Genomic DNA, 16,569 nt, shown 5'->3' with positions numbered 1-16,569 from the left:
CATAAATGTAGACATTTGACCAATGTGATTCTTATTTCTAGATAAATGTTTATACCAAAAGCTAGGCTTTTAGTATACATCCTAACAAATCCTTATGAGCTCCTCTTGGGGTCATTCTCAACCTAGATTACTAGGACACAGATTCCTTCTATAATCAACAACACACATTATAAGTGATATCATTTCCCAACTTATCGGGCTTATTCATTTATCGAACTAAATCTCACCCATTGATAAATTAAAGAAATAAATATCAAATATATGTGCTTGTTATTATATTAGGATTAAGAGCACACACTTCCATAATAACTGAGGTTTTTGTTTCTTTATAAAGTTAGTATAAAATAAACGACCTCTAATGGTCCTACTCAATACACTCTAAGTGTACTAGTGTAATTATATAGTTAAGATAAACTAATACCTAATTACACTATGACCTTCCAATGGTTTGTTCCTTTTCATCTTGGTCGTGAGCTACTGTTTATAATTTATAAGGTACTGATAACATGATCCTCTGTGTGTGACACCACACACCATGTTATCTACAATATAAATTAATTGAACAACTACATTTATCATAAATGTAGATATTTGACCAATGTGATTCTTATTTCTAGAAAAATGTTTATACCAAAAGCTAGGTTTTTAGTATACATCCTAACAAACGAATCTCGTTTGGTTACCTTTTCTCGAGATTCGAGAGTCTGGTGATGAGTTCTTTGATTTTTGAGTGGAGGTGTGCAATGGTTTCACCTTCTTATAATCGGAGGTTGTTGATCTGGTTCCAAAGCTTTTGTATATAATTTAAGTCGGTCACTACTGATCTCGTACTTGTCTGACAATTGTTGTGCTGCTAGTTGAGAATCAGAGTAAATCTATACCCGAGCAGCTCCTACTTGTCGAGCTGCTTGCAAGCCAGCTATTAATGCTTCATACTCTGCTTCATTGTTGGTGACTCTATAACTTAGCCGGACAGAAAGTTAAACCCGATCTTCCCTGGGAGATATAAGAAGAATACCGATACCACTACCCTATCTGGTAGAAGATCCATCTATATAAATCTTCCAAATCCCTTCTTCTTCGTGGCCCTGCACTTCTATTATAAAATCTGCCAGAGCTTGTGCTTTAATTACCGAACGAGACTGATATTGTATGTCGTATTCACTGAGTTCAGTCGTCCATTTGATCAATCGCCCGAATGCTTCTAGATTAAGGAGCACTCGACCGAGAGTGCTATTAGTTAGCACTATGATTGCGTGCGATAAGAAGTAAGGGCGCAATCTTCTAGACGTCAAACCCAAAGCATAAGCTAATTTCTCGAGTGTAGTATATCTACACTCGGCTCCTTTCAATAGATGACTTGAAAAATACATTGGTTGCTGTTCTTTACCCTCATGCCTCACCAGTACTGAGCCTACAGCATGCTCATTCGCTGAAAGATAGACCCATAAGGTTTCCCCTACTACAAGCTTAGCTAGCACAGGTAGAGTTGACAAGTAATCTTTCAGTTCTCGAAACGCGTTGTCACATTCTTCATCCCACTGGAATTTATTGGCCTTTCAAAGTATCCTGAAGAAATGAAACTTCGATCGGTTGATCGGGAGATGAAGCGAGATAATGCAGTGATTCGCCCGGTTAGTCTTTGGGCTTCTTTCATATTGCATGGGGGCTCCATATCTTGGATTACTCAAACTTTGTTGGGATTTGCTTCTATCCCTCCCTCTGTCACCATATAGCCCAAGAACTTGCCACTTTTGGCCCCAAACAAGCAGTTTCCAGGGTTGAGCTTGAGCCAATATTATCGTAAGGTTCTTCAGGTTTCTTCTATATCTCTACATAAATCATCAGCCTGAAGTTATTTAATTAATATGTCATCTACATAAACTTCCATATTTCTCCCAATTTGTTTTCGAAAAACCTTATTCATAAGCCTCTGATAAGTTGCTCCTATTGAAATTAATTATGATTTGAAAATAATTTTGAAAGTAATTATGATTTGAAAATAATTAAAATTTTGAATATAAGTGACTTAGATTAATTAATTTTAATTGAATTGAGCTTAATTAATTTGAATTTGGTTAACTATTTTTTTATTTTAAATTTAGGTCCATCTCACCCTTTTATAGATTTTCAATCAGGAACCTTAACAATTTTGTGAGATGGTTAATTTAATCTTCATTTCAGATTAAAATCTAAGGATTGATCTACATTTGAGTTAGGCTAAGGTTTAACAGTTAGTTAATTAAATATTCATTTCAATAATTAGCTTCTAAGTTGTGGCGAGGCACTAAGCCTTCTTGGGTATTAAATCATCAACCACTTTTAGACAAAGCCTTTTAAAGAAATTAACTATTTAATTTTCTTTCTGAAAATCCTAGGTCTAACTAGTCAAGTGTGAATCAAGCCTAAGTCCTTATCTACCCTAATCTAAGCATGAATAATAGAAAGAAGAAAAAAAAACATACATCAAGCAAGTTTATCTAATGAATATGGTCTTTCTATTTACTCCCCCTGGATCATAGCCTCAATAGGGCCTATCATGGTAATGGATTTGATCCTTGGGGATCCAATTTTGACCAAATCTAACTTGATTAATCAAGTTAGACTTTGGGACACATGCTTCGACTATTCTCCTATTTGTTCGATTCATAAGTGATAAATAGGAGTTAAATTTATGCTTAGCCTTGCATCCAAGTCCAGATCGATTGTATACGACTCTTTGTTTTCCAAGAATCAGATCAAGATTCTTGGAAACCAAAGTGAACAGTTCCAATGTATCCTTCAGTTCCTTGACTTGACTTTTCAAATTAGAATTTACTTCCTCAAGTTTTTAGACTTAAGTTGAAGTTCCAGTCTGAACTGATTCTGTCAAGGAGCTTGGCATAGTCGCTTCCTTGAGGGATTTAACCTCCTCTCGGAGCGACTTGACCCGAAGGTTGGACTTGGCTAACTTTCTTGACCGGTAAGAAATCAAGTTATGTGATCTAATTAAAGAGATACTTACATTGGTTTGGGAACCTTCTGAACCGGATACGGATCCATGGCATCAATTGGACTCATCTTCCGATTCTGTCTTGATTCGGATTCAACAACTTGCTCTCGGGTCAGAAGTGCAAGGAAACTCATTTGTTCGAGGTTTTCATCGGAGTCTTCAGATGAAGACTCATCCCACATTGCTTGTAGCACCTTTTTTCTTCGTTGTTTCTTTGCTTCCTTCTGATTTGGACAGTTGATTTTGATGTCGTCCTTCTTATTGCAGCCATAGCAGGTGACTTCAACCTTCATTTTGGAGCTAGGGCTTGGTTGCATCATCTTTAACTGGATTACGTTTTTGATTTCCCATTTTGTGAAGCCCTTCTTCTTCTTGTACAATTTTCGAACAAGGTTGATGAGTTTGGCGGTGATCTTGTCGTCATCCTCTAAGTCTGACTCGTCTTTAAGCTCAAGTTCAGTTCGATGCTTGACTTTGGTTCCTTACTTTGTTTGTACCTTCAACAAGAGCAATATTTTTCTCGACCAAAGGTGTATCAGTCTGCTCATGTAATTCAAATTCTGAGAGCAATTCATCTAATCTAATTGATGAATGGTCCTTAGATACCATGTAAGCATCTATCATTAATGCCCACAAGGTGTTCCTAGGGAATGCATTTAGTACATACCTAATGACATCTCGATTCTCCACCTTCTGACTGATTGCATGGAGGTCATTGAGAAGGTCTTGGATGCGTGCATGAAGTTGACTCGCCGATTCACCATCCTACATTTTTTATGTTATATAATTTATTTAAAATTAGATCTCTTTTATTTACCTTAGTATCAGAGGTCCCTTCATGCAGCTCTATTAGCTTCTCCCACAAGTCTTTGGCACTTGAGAAAGGGCCTACTTGGTTAAACTCCTCTTTTGTTAAGCCACATTAAAGAGTGTGTGTTGCTTTGGTGTCAGCCTCAATCTTCTTCATCAGACTTGTGTCCTAGTTTTTGCATGATTCTAGTTTTCCAATGTTGTCGAGTGGAAGCGCGAGGCCGATTTGGATGATCATCCACATCTCAACTTGCGTCTTGAGGTGGTATTCCATTCGACCCTTCCAATAGCCAAAATCCTCGACGGAGAAAAGAGGTGGATGTGTTGTGTTATAGCCTTCTTAGTGTGCCATTGAACAAAATCTCGCACACAAGAAAATGAAAAAACTTGTTCCAAGACTTAGTTTTGAATTAGTAGTGCGGGAGATAAAGAAATTACTCAAGTAATATTGCATGAATTTAGAGGAAAATACTAAAATAATAATAAAAAATATTATGACAAAATATATTTTTAAGCAAAAATGATATATAAATTTTCTTTCAAAAAGTAACCCCCTGCTTGATTGGTGGTTTCACTAATTCAGAGCGGTCTAGCTCTGATACAAATTGTAGGATCAATGATGTGCTAGAGGGGGGTGAATAGCACTCATGGATTTTTCACTCATTTTGGAAAACAAACAGAATACGCAGCGGAATAACGAAGGAGAACAAGAGCAACGCTAACACAGTTTTCTTTTACTTGGTTCAGAGCATGTGACGACTCTTACTTCAAGGCTCGCGATCATTGATCGCTTTCGGTGGGCAATCACTAATAGCTCGAATAAAGATTACAAGTTTGAAATACAACAACAATATAATAAAGTTACTGACAATACAAAGATGAAGAAATAGGATCGTCGATTGTCGGAACAGCAGTTGAACGTTAAGTCATTTCGGAGTAGCGCACAGCTTAGAAGATCGTTCTGAATTCTGTGTCGTTAGGGTTAACCAAGACCCCCTTTTTATAGCCACCTCAAACCAAATCTAGATCCATTAATCTCGGAATCAGGTTTGACCCAACTTCGATCGGTCGATTGATCCCTCTGGATTGGTCAACCGATCCTTCCTGAATCGGCCTAGCTTCTCATCTAGGTTTTGCTGCTCGCGAATAATATAGGACTTTCAACAGCTTTTAACTGCGCAGCATGCAATGTGCGCTGCGAAAAGTGAATTTGCGCGCTGCGAAAAGTGATTTTTGTTGTAGTGTCGGATAAGTCCTCGTTCGATCAATCAATCTCGTTGTTCGGTCGATTGATCCGTCGATGCTCTCCTACCCGATTGACCCGGCTCAATCAAGTCGCTTCTTATCTTGGTTCAATCGACTGAACCTGATGTTCGGTCGACTGATCCCCTGGTCAAACTCGGTCCACTTTCTAGAAATCTTATCTTGTTGATTGGAGGTTCGGTTGACCGATCGCTGGTTCGATCGACCGATCAAGGTCAAAACTCTAACCTCTAAAATGTTAGTTTCCCTACAAAACAAAGTTAGACAAATAGTAAGTAAAGCAATATATAACTTTTGACAACCTTCAGACTGTCCGGTTCTAATTTTCGGATTTCCTCAAGAAACCCTAGGTCGAACCAACGCCTACTGTTCTCTCAACAAGGAACGCGTTCTCACCTACTCCTCCCAGGAGAGATTACCTGTTGCCAGACCAATTCTCCAGACAGACTGGACTTTTGCTTAGTGTCTGAGACTTCAGGTCTTCATGATGGGTGTTCGCTCCGCGACCCGTCCAGACTTTTACTTGGTCCGTGACTACCAGGATTTTTACCTAGAGTCCCCGACTCTAGGATTTCGCCCAAAGTGCTTAACCCACCAAGACTTTTCACCTAGGACTATCACCCCCTAGGACCTAGAGTTACCACCCCCTAGGGTTTTCCATAACCTAGGGTTACCACCTCCTAAGACCTAGGATTACCTCCCATAGGATTTTCCAATCCACTAGGACTTTCCTACAAGCTCAATCACACTTGTTAGAAAACAAGATATCTTAACTTTTGAATCCTTTGCCATTATCAAAATACAGATTTGATCGTCTGGTGCTTCCTGCACCAGCACACTCCTTTGCCTTTGTCTTCATGCTCTCTTAAGGATAGCTCTTCTTCACTTTCTTCAGATATTGAGCACCACTTAATCTCGGAGTTATCTTCTTCTTCCTTTTGATCCAATGAATATTTCTCTTTGGATTTATCTTGATTTGGTACAATAGAGGGATCTTCATGAATCTTTGTCAATTTACTCCAAAGCTCCTTGACATCTTCATAGTGTCCAATTTACCTCATAATATTGCTTGGTAATAAATTAACCAATAATTTAGTCATTTTATCATTTGCCTCACTTCTTTGAATTTGTTCCTTGCTCCAATTGCTCCTCTTGATGAGTTTTTCTTTTGAATCTCTTGGAGCTTGAAAACCATTGTTCTATCTCCATCATGAAGAAGTTTTCAATTCTTGATTTCCAAGAATCGAAGCTTGTCATTGTGAATGGTGGAGGTACCCTTGTGTCGAATGTGAATCCATCTTGGAAATCCATCTTGAGGTTGAACTTTTGAAATCTTTGACTCGTTGAAATTTGGGGCTTCAACTTCTTCTTCCTCTAGCTCGTTGCCTTTCCAGCGATGAGTCCGGTGAGGAGCGGCCTCACTCTGATACCACTTATTGGGACACTTCGGAACTAGAGGAGGTGAATAGCTCGTCACTTCACTTCGATGATAATGTGTAGCGGAATACTCGAAACAAACTTCTCCAATGCTAACGCCAAAGATTTACTTGGTATCTATCTCAAATGAGGTGACTAATCCAAAGATCTGTCCCTCTCTCATACATCCACTATAATAACACTCCTTCTCAGAAAAATCCGGAGGTGGAGAAACCATCGTACAATCTCACAACAATGAAATACAAGAAGAGGAAAACACAAGCTAATACAAAATGGAATCTTACAAGATTACAATCAATGAAACCCTAGCTTGCTTTCTTCTTGTTTGGGAACGCCTCTTGACCTTGGAAGTGCAGCAATACTTGTCTCCAAGAAACTTCAAGAACTAGCTATAAGCTTGGTGAAGAGTGGAAGAGAATCAGTCGAGAGATAATAAGAATAGTGCACACCAAAGCCTTTTATCAGGCTGATAACAACTAGTTTTTCAATCTTAATTGATTATCCTAATCGATTAGGCCTTCCTAATCGATTAGAAAGCCTTTTGTTCGCGAGAGAACAGTTTGTAAGTAATTAAGCTTTCCTACTTAATCGAAATCCAGTTTTAAGCAGTCACCTTGATCGCTTAAGCATCAAACATAACTAACTGTTCTTTGCAAAAGGCACTGTAAGCGATTACCCTAATCTCTTACAGTGTCCTAATCGATTGAACCAATCGATTAGAGAGTCTCTCTCGTGATTCCAAGTTTAAGCAATTACCTTAATTGATTAAGTTACGATAATTGACTAACCTAATCGATTACCAAACCCTAACTTTCCAACCGAAGTCTGGGGTTTCTTTGCCGAACATCCGGTCAACCTTGACCTGTTGAAACTCCTCTTTTCCTAGCATTTGGTCAATCTTGACTTATTAGGACTTCTTCACCAAGTGTCTAGTCGATCTTTTGACCCACTTAGATTTTTCTTCTTGTGCCAAGTATCCGGTCAACTTTTTGACCTACTTAGACTTTGAATCACCAGATGTCCGGTCAATCTTGACCCACCTGGATTTCCACATGTCTAGCTTTACTCACTAGGACTTTCATCTGCCTAACTTCACTCACTAGGAATTTTCACCTGGCTTCACTTACCAAGATTTCCTTCTACCTAGCTTCACTCACTAAAACTTTCCAATTGTCTAGCTTCACTCATCAGGACTTCCCCACCAAGTGTTCGGTTAACACTGACCCACTTAGATTTTCATCTTCTACCAACCTTCGCATAGGACTTGCCCTTACCTAACCTCCAGTTAGGACTTTCCAGTAAAGTATCTAGTCAACCTTGACCTACTTGACTTTTCTTCATATCAAACTGGTCAACCCTTGACCAGAGGGGAATTGCATCAACAATATTCCCAAACAAACAATTACACCTGCAATTTTCATATATTGTCAAACATCAAAACTCAAGCTTGAGCCAAGTCAAACTTAGTCAACCTGGTCAACCTTGACCGAGGGAAAATTGTACCAACATATGGATGTGTACTAGAGAGTGGGAACACTCTCAGTTGTAATGGATAGAGTGGTAGATCATGCAAAAGACATAAGAAAGGATTAGCGAGGGTCGGAGCATAGTAGTGGCGAGGAAACTTACAACAATAAGGAAATCTGGGAAGTCGCGAAGGGTCACTGGTGTTGGAACTTAAAGACAATGATGGAGAAGGTGACAATATTAATAAAGCCCGAACCCGTCATTCTTAGCTATCTAATTTGGAAGCCAAAAAAGATGGGCTTATTGCACAAAGCCATTAGATCAAGCTCCCAAACCTATAGAATCTCAATAGTCCCCTTGAGTTGATATTCTTAGCATGGCGTCGCCATGTGTTAACCTCGGGGCTCGGGCGGGTCAGCATTGATGGTCGATAGGGCAAACTAATCATGATCCAAATACACCATCACATGTATCATTCGCATTAATGATGTCTAACTCACATATTTTCAAGGCAAGTACTAGTGGAGCGGTAAGGTTCCTAGGCTACATCAGTCCTAGGGATCAAGTTGACAGGTAGATTAAATCATGCTGCAGTTTAGTCAGACAGACTCGAACTTCCTTCGACTAAACTCGACGGGGAGACTTGTGATATAGTGAATAACATCGGCCTACACATGGCGACGTTCGACCTCACTGCCGAGTCAAAGGTCAAGCAAAGGTAGAAGTCAAAATGGATCCCCTGCACCAGACTTCTTCAATCCAATCTACCCCGACAGTAAGGACTCATCTCACCCAACTCCTTCGATCCAATTTATCCAGACACCAAAGACTCGGCTCACTAGACTCCACCAGTTCAGTCTACCTCGACACCAAAGACTCAGCTCACTCAACTCCTCTGGCTCAATCTTATCCAATACTAAGGACTCGACTTATCTGACTCCTCCGACTCAACCTGCCTGAATTCCCTTGGATGAGATTTGCATATTACATGGCCCACTAACGATTACTTGCTCACACAAGTACACGTATGCATACACAATCATCAGAATTCTACTACTCCCTTAATTCTTATTGTCCTGCCATAATCTCTATGTTAACTTGAGTCGGAATGGTCATGCCAAGTCCAACCTAACTTGGCGCTCATTCTAATCTCTCGGTGAGTATTTGTAAGAATCTTGGGAGCCCTCACTAGCGAGTCGTTTTTCGTTGATTCACTGTATCGTGATCTTCGACAAGAACAATATCAAAAATAATAAAGTAACCTTAACTTAAATTAGTTATCAATCATATCAAAATAACATAATCAAACTTAATCACTCGGAAAATGATTACACTGTCTCTCACGTTTTTTCATATTTGATAATCATTTAAATTAGATAATAATATGAAAAAAAAAATTCTATAACAATATTAAAAAAATCTTTTATTAAAATATAAAATTATCTTATATGTAAAAGCCCTTTGACCATTTCCTAAGATAATAACTTGAACTTTAAATTTTCTCCCCACATCAAAATTGCAAAAAAAATTGTTAAAAAATTCAATATGTTTTTAAAAATATTAAAATTTACAAAACGCATGTAACAGGGTGAAATCTATGAAGAAAAAATATAAAGATTTTGAAAAAAATAATTTTTTTTTTCATTATTTTTTTTTTCAACGGAGAATATAAAAAAAATTAAAAAAAAATATTTAGATACTCATAAAATATAAATGGTGCAACACAACTTCAACGTTTTAGTAAGCATCTAATTTTTTTTATTTAACTTTTTTTTTTTTTATGTTTAATACAATCCAACCTAACCATTTTAAAATAAAATCTTAAATGATATACACATAAATTAAAAAAATTTAAAAAATTAAAAAAGAACATCGGGCACGCCTTTAGAGCATCTTCAATGGATATATTAATAGGGTGTTATAATACCTCCTTGATATTAACACCTATAAGAGTTTCTGCAATGGACGTTAATGTGAAACATTAATATCACCGTGGCACACTTTTATTATTACTGTAACATTAACACGTTCAATTCTTTGAAAGTATTAATGCACAAATTTAATAAAATAAAAATAAAAAAAATATTAACGCGAGTGTTAAAATATATTCAAAATATATTCAAAACATCCCTTTATTTAAATATATTTAAAATATTTAACGCGTTCAAGCAACATATGGGTTGGGCCCGCCCCATTTGTGCGTGCTTTTTTTAAAAATTTTATTTATTAAAAATTTATAAATTTTAATATTATTTTTTAAAACAGTAAAATTATTTTTTTAATAAGATTGTTATTAAAAATAATAATAATAATTTTAATATTTTAAAATATATTTATTTAATATAATATAATTTTAAAATAATTGAATGAATTTATGAAATATATAAATAATAAATGTTAATAATAAAAGGATTATAAATGAAAAAAAATTATTATAATTGTGGCAAAAAGTGAATAGGTCAATACGGAAGAGGTAAATTACGGACGACTATTGATCTTTGAAATAATGACTAACACGTAAAGAAAATATTTATCTCGATTTTACTGAAATTTAAATTCTAAATTTCATTATAATAACATGTCATGCATTACTCATTAGACTCCTCCAATAGATATGAAAGTGAATCTTCTCACGAGATAATTATTATTATTACAACCAGAGTGTGTTTTCGATGTCCTTACTAGCAAACAAACCGTGTTTCTATCTGTTTTTTCCTTGGCATCTCACGATAAATGCACACGTGGCCACTCGACCTCCCCGCGCGAGATACGTCCGCCACAAGCAAAGCCACCCCTTCCTTTGCTGACGCAAAAGGTCGACGCGTGGCGGTCGTGGAGACACGCGGCGTCACTCCCTTGGCGGAACCTTTTGGGCCGAAAGCTTCGGCAGCACATCTGATCCGCCCCCGGCACGGCAATTTCATCACCGTCGCCCACGGACATGATTCGATCTGCACCGTCCGATGGATTCGGCAGCGCAGACCGCTTCCGGTCTCTCGTGACGTCACTGTGGCTTTAGTGGGTCGGTGACGCCATCGCCGACCCGCTCCCCACTATTCGCCGTCACCGTCGCGTTGACGTCACCGCCCATGTGATCCGGAGGCCACCACCACCGCTTCCGCCGCCTATAAGTGCGGTTTCCTCTGCGCTGCCTTGCACCTCGTTCGCCCTTCGGTTCTGCGCCATGGAAGTGGCTGCGAGCTCGGCGGACGGGGGGTTGGGATTGGGGGCAGGAGTGGATGCGTGGGCGGCGGCGTCGCTGGCCATCGACGGTGGGGAGTCGCCGGAGAGGAGGACGGCGCGGATGGTGAGGGAGGTGATCCGGGAGAGCCCGGTGGTTGTGGTCGGCCGGCGTGGGTGCTTCATGTGCCATGTGATTCGACAGCTGCTGGCGGCGGTGGGCGCCCACCCCACGGTGATCGAGATGGAGGAAGGCGAATCGCCCGCCGCCGACGCTGCGGCTCTCCCCGCCCTCTTCATTGGCGGAGAGAGCGTGGGCGGGATCGAGGGGCTCATCGCGCTCCACCTCGGCGGCCGTCTCGTGCCGCTCCTCCGGGAGGCCGGCGCCTGAGACGCCCATCCGTCGTGCCGTTGAGGTCAATTGCGTAATATCACGGTCTCTGCGGGTGGAGTGCTTTGGAAAGGATTTGTCGTTACGCACGTTCATACCTGCCGTTTGATTGGTTTATATATCTATGGTGAAACTTGAATGTAAGGTACACCGTGTGCGTGTCTGAAACTTGTTCGGTTGTGTATAGATATGGAAAATATATAGGGTGTAAGTGACAAATGTGGACATGATACAAACACAACGTCTGTGAATTCAGAAATTTCAAGGAGGATAATGAAATATTTCTTGGACTACTAAAGTGTTTGATGGGTGGATTTAAGAATGTAGGAATAGAATTATAGTACGGATATTTGAATTATGAATTTAAAAATGATAATTTAAAAATAATTTTTTGATTTATTAGAATTATTCAAACTCATGCATTTAGATTTAGGTGAGTTTTATTTTTATTCCCATTTTATTTACTATCAAACTCATATTTATAATCATTTAAATAATTTAACCAAACACCACCCATTATTAAAATGTCCGTGGATACAAAATTTGACTCAAATATTTTATCCGGTTGCTTTAGGAACAAATTCTATAGTTAAATCTAAGTCACTGTAGACGATTATTCTATATATATAACTCGCACAAACTTTCTAAAGGCAGGTTTTATTCAAGGTTGAAGGAGGGTATAAAGCAAACCTTTAGTATTTTGGGCAAAAATAAGAAGCGCGCTTTAAATTTTATAAATCTAAATCATCAAAAGGCATTATTTTTTTTTAAAAAAAAAATAAGAATGCCTGCCCATCATATACTTTGTATCTTTTATTTTAACCTTTTTGTAGCGTATAGTCAGTAGCTTATACACAACTGAATAGTGGCTATAATAAAAAAATAATTATTTAATTTAAATCAAATTTACTATATTATATCAAAAATAATTTTTATCAATTTAATCAAAATTACTTTTAAGTTAGCCAAAATCATTTGCAAAGAAATATAGAAACTCCTAAATAACTAGGACATAGTAATAGAAGTTACTAAGTAGTTATTACATAGTTATAGCTAAATTCAAAATTCAAAATCTTACAATTCTAAATAGTTATTACATAGTTATAGCTAAGTTCAAAATTCAAAATCTTACAATTCTAAATTGTAAATATGAATACTATTATATCAAAATATTAATTACCATCAAAATTATTTAAATTTAACAAAAATCATTTTAAATGTATCAAAATCATTTTAAAATAATTATAGAAGCTACTTAAATAACTGTTACTTAGTTGTAGAAAATATTAAGTAATTATTACAGAATTATAGATAAACTCTAAATTTTAAAAACTTGAACTTTAAGTTTTAAACTTTGAATATTATTATATTAAAATACTTTTTACCAATTTGGTAAAAAAAATATTTAAATTCATCACAATCATTTTAAATAGGTCAAAATCAGTTTAAAATAGTTATAGAAGTTAATAGATAGTAGCTTGCTAAATAGTTACAACAAAATTATAATATTACTATATTAGCTACTACATGTTAATCATTGTTGCAACGGCATTAAAAGAAAGAGTATTCTTATAAAATTAGGGTATCTTTTTTATTTTTTTTTAAGAGTATGCTCTTTTGACGATTTGTAAAATTTAGGATGACCTTTTGATTTTTGCCCTAGTATTTTCTTATATGAGTTTCACATATTCATCTTTTTTTTTTTAGATAATTCATGTGTCTAGACCTCTACAAATCCGACTAATCTTGAAAATGAACAATCTTCCTCCTGGTTCATCTACTTAGTAAATCCGAAAGCACTAATGATAGTGCGCATGTAGTCAACCTCCATGATTTTTTTCTATCATTGTAGGGTTGTTCATGCCCCAATTGGGTAATCAAATCGTGTGTAGTCCTCACAACCTTTCCTCCAATTAAACACTTGTGCATGCCCTAGTTGATTATTGAACTGTGGTGCCTTATGTATCCACCAAATATTTTACCGTTGTACTATGCCCGAGGAAAGGATTTTAAGATCTAGATTTTAGGTTTCTATACCCATTGTATTATCAAACATTTATTTTTTTTATTTTTAGTAATTCAAATATCTACTCTCTTCGAACCAATTATTTTTGGATCTGATCGATCTAATTCCATAAAAAAATTTCATCGGTCACAAAAAAATAAATAAAAAAATACTCATAAAAATATATTCAAATGACTAATATTCGCAGGTTCACTTCTCACCGAAAGGAAAAAATCTCCTGAATGAACTATGCAATTAAGATGGGTAAATATTTAAATCATATACTTTTTAAATTATTAAATCATGCATCAAGTTTTTAAAAAAGAAATCAATCTGGTTGGAGGAAATTTAGGTGGCTGCTAGTGCTTAGTAAATTACTGAGTGGCATTGTTTCGTAAATGTCGGAAAAAGAAGGTGCGATTCGATAACTTGACAATGTGGACAAGAGTCGAAGGCCAGTCCTCTCCGGAGAGACGAAAGAGAAGAAATGAAAGGAGGGAAGGAGGCGAAGTCGATCACTCTGGAGGAATACGCCGGTTTCTTCCACAACCCTCATCTCCGCCACCTCCTCTCCCATTACCAGCTCAACCAGGTACCCCTTCTTCCTTATTCCTTTCCTCTCTGACGCCATCTTGTCTGGACTCCGTTTCCTTCTGGATCCTAATGATTTTGCCCTGATGTGGTCGTTTGTTTTGTGATCTGGATCAGATCATCGTTATGCATGGATTTGTGAAGCTGCATCGATGGCCAAAGGTGCCCTCTCCTCCCTGTTGAATTGAGAATCGAGCCTTTGCTTTCTGTCTTTACCGTTTTGTTCTATTCAGGAGCTCATCCTGAATGCCATCGAGTCGCTCGACTTGATGCCTCCGGAGAGGTCCACCGTGCGGGAGCGGCTGAAGGCCTCGGTTCCTCTTACGATGATGTCGCTGGAAGAGGCGAAGCAGGGTATCGATGCACTTGGCTGGCAGGAGTGCCCCTTGGGCTCCGTTCTCTCCTTTAGCGCGGCGGGTGCAGATGTGGTGGAGACACCATCGCAGACCGCTCCGAGAGCTCGGCTCAATCGCCCCTCCGCTGCCACTGCTCGCACCGGCCAGCAGGGGAAGGGTGGTAGGAGGAAGAGGAAGCGAATGAAGGAGTTGGCTTTGATAGATTCGCCTGCTGCACTGCCAATGTAAAAAAATATATGCCATTATATAAGACTAGAGAAAACGGAGGCATCTGTGAGTGCTCCTACACTGCTCCTCAGTTGTTACTTGTTAGCCTTTGCAGTTTACACTAATTTTGTTGATACTCGTTCGATCAGAATACTTTTGACTTGCATGTGATCCTGAAATCCAATATTATCAGCACAATTGTTCAGTTTGGTGGTGCAGTTCCTTTCCCTACAAACTTAGGGAAGGCATATCTTTTATATCATAGAGTGACATAAGTTCTTCATGGTATTAGATGCTCATGTACCCCCCAATCCTTGTTTTCAGGATTGCCACAATTCAAGGGAAATCCATGAAACATGCCCTAGAGCACTAGCTCTTGTATATGCATCTGCATTCTAAATGATTATCATGCCCTGAAGGTGACCTTCCCTCCTTGAGGATGACATTTTGAATTATTTTGACATGACTTGGGAAAATAGGTATTGAAACCCTACAAAAAAATGTTGGTAAAATTTTCATTGTAGCAAAAGGTGATTACGTTCACCCCAGGCTCCCTCACAGCCCGTCTCCAAGTTATGTGAAAGGATGTAAATCACGGAATCAACTTATAGTCGACCAGTGGCTAGGGGGTAGTTGGTAAAACTTTCATGAGTACACTATATGTAACTTTATAACAGTGCTACAAGAACATCAACACCAACTGTAAAACCAACAATAAGTGCTTAAATTCATTACAAGCTACTCAAAAAATGGAAACATACAACTGCCACATGCACCAACACTTTGTATTGATACTGCTCCGGGCTACGGCGCAGCGGCAAGGTGCCCATGCAGTCTCCTAAACACCCATGGTTCAATTCCCAGCTACGACACATTGTAGGATATTTTCCTCCAGCAAGATGATAAACTTGGGATGTTGGGTCACCCGCTACAAGCACTTTCGGATTGACTCTAATAGTTGGTGGGAAACTTTTGTGGCATCAAGTCAGTCATCTCTAGGATTAGTCGTCCTAAAGGGTTGGATACCTGGTGCTAGCTTAAAAATAAAAGCGCACACACTTTGTATTGATATCAAAGGGATGGTAGTTATTCTACCACCATATATGTAGAGTGTACATATATTGATACCAATTGGCATGTAGTAGTTATTCTTTGTTATTTTAGTAATTCTATTGAATGTATGTATAAGTTGTTTACACGGTGGTTAAATAGTTATGGTTATAATGCTCAATAACATAATTGATACTGGTTGGATACCCTTATTGTTGTCTCCAAATCCACAAGTGAGAAGAAGCATGATACAATAGGGAGCTCAGTGATAGAGATAAAGTGATGCCAACAATTTTAACTAGTGAAACTATCTAAGTTACTAGTTCATGTTGGGTGTTGTAGCGACTTTAACTTTTTATTGAACTTATTTCCTTTTGAGTTGACGCACTCAGTGGTAGAATGAAGCTTGCTCATAGTTTTATTTTTGTTTTGTAGGATGGTACCATCTATCATTCTCTTAGTTGTTAGTATGGTGAGGTTTCGTTATCTTTAAGAATACTGTGTTAAATGTTAGGACTTTCTTTCTAAGTGGTTAACAGGTTCTATTTTTGTTATCGCTGTTGATATATTTTCACGTGGATTACTAGTATCAATTGTGTTGGATGTTTCATTGGCACAAACATGGTTTCGAACCTCATTTTTAGCTCTCTAGTTTGTTGGTCTAACATCTAAAGTTGGTCAACACTTTTTTCCTAAGCCTAAGTTGGTCGAAAAACTTTCCTACGTTGGTCAACACATGTTTCTAGCAAGTATTTTAGTTTACTAAGTTTCATCTTTGTTGACCATATGTAGACTAGGTTGACCAAAGGATTTTCCTTGG

General features: G+C 37.9%; 2 protein-coding genes across 2 annotated transcripts; both read left to right on the top strand.

Annotated features, from left to right (window-relative positions):
* Window positions 1-11,122: 11,122 nt before the first annotated feature.
* Window positions 11,123-11,833, top strand: LOC122049604 (glutaredoxin-C7-like). Its single transcript, XM_042610972.1, has one exon. The coding sequence runs from the start codon at window positions 11,154-11,156 to the stop codon at window positions 11,538-11,540; it is 387 nt and encodes a 128-aa protein (XP_042466906.1). The 5' UTR covers window positions 11,123-11,153; the 3' UTR covers window positions 11,541-11,833.
* Window positions 11,834-13,973: 2,140 nt separating this feature from the next.
* LOC122049603 lies at window positions 13,974-14,904 on the top strand. The gene is made up of 3 exons (XM_042610971.1): window positions 13,974-14,137; window positions 14,254-14,298; window positions 14,370-14,904. Exons 1-3 carry the CDS (start codon window positions 14,033-14,035, stop codon window positions 14,718-14,720), a joined length of 501 nt encoding a protein of 166 aa, XP_042466905.1. The 5' UTR covers window positions 13,974-14,032; the 3' UTR covers window positions 14,721-14,904.
* The last annotated feature ends 1,665 nt before the right edge of the window (window positions 14,905-16,569 follow it).

This window comes from Zingiber officinale, chromosome 2B (assembly GCF_018446385.1).
Source record: "Zingiber officinale cultivar Zhangliang chromosome 2B, Zo_v1.1, whole genome shotgun sequence".
Taxonomy (NCBI): Eukaryota; Viridiplantae; Streptophyta; class Magnoliopsida; order Zingiberales; family Zingiberaceae; genus Zingiber; species Zingiber officinale.
This window is presented reverse-complemented; position numbering and strand designations above follow the sequence as displayed.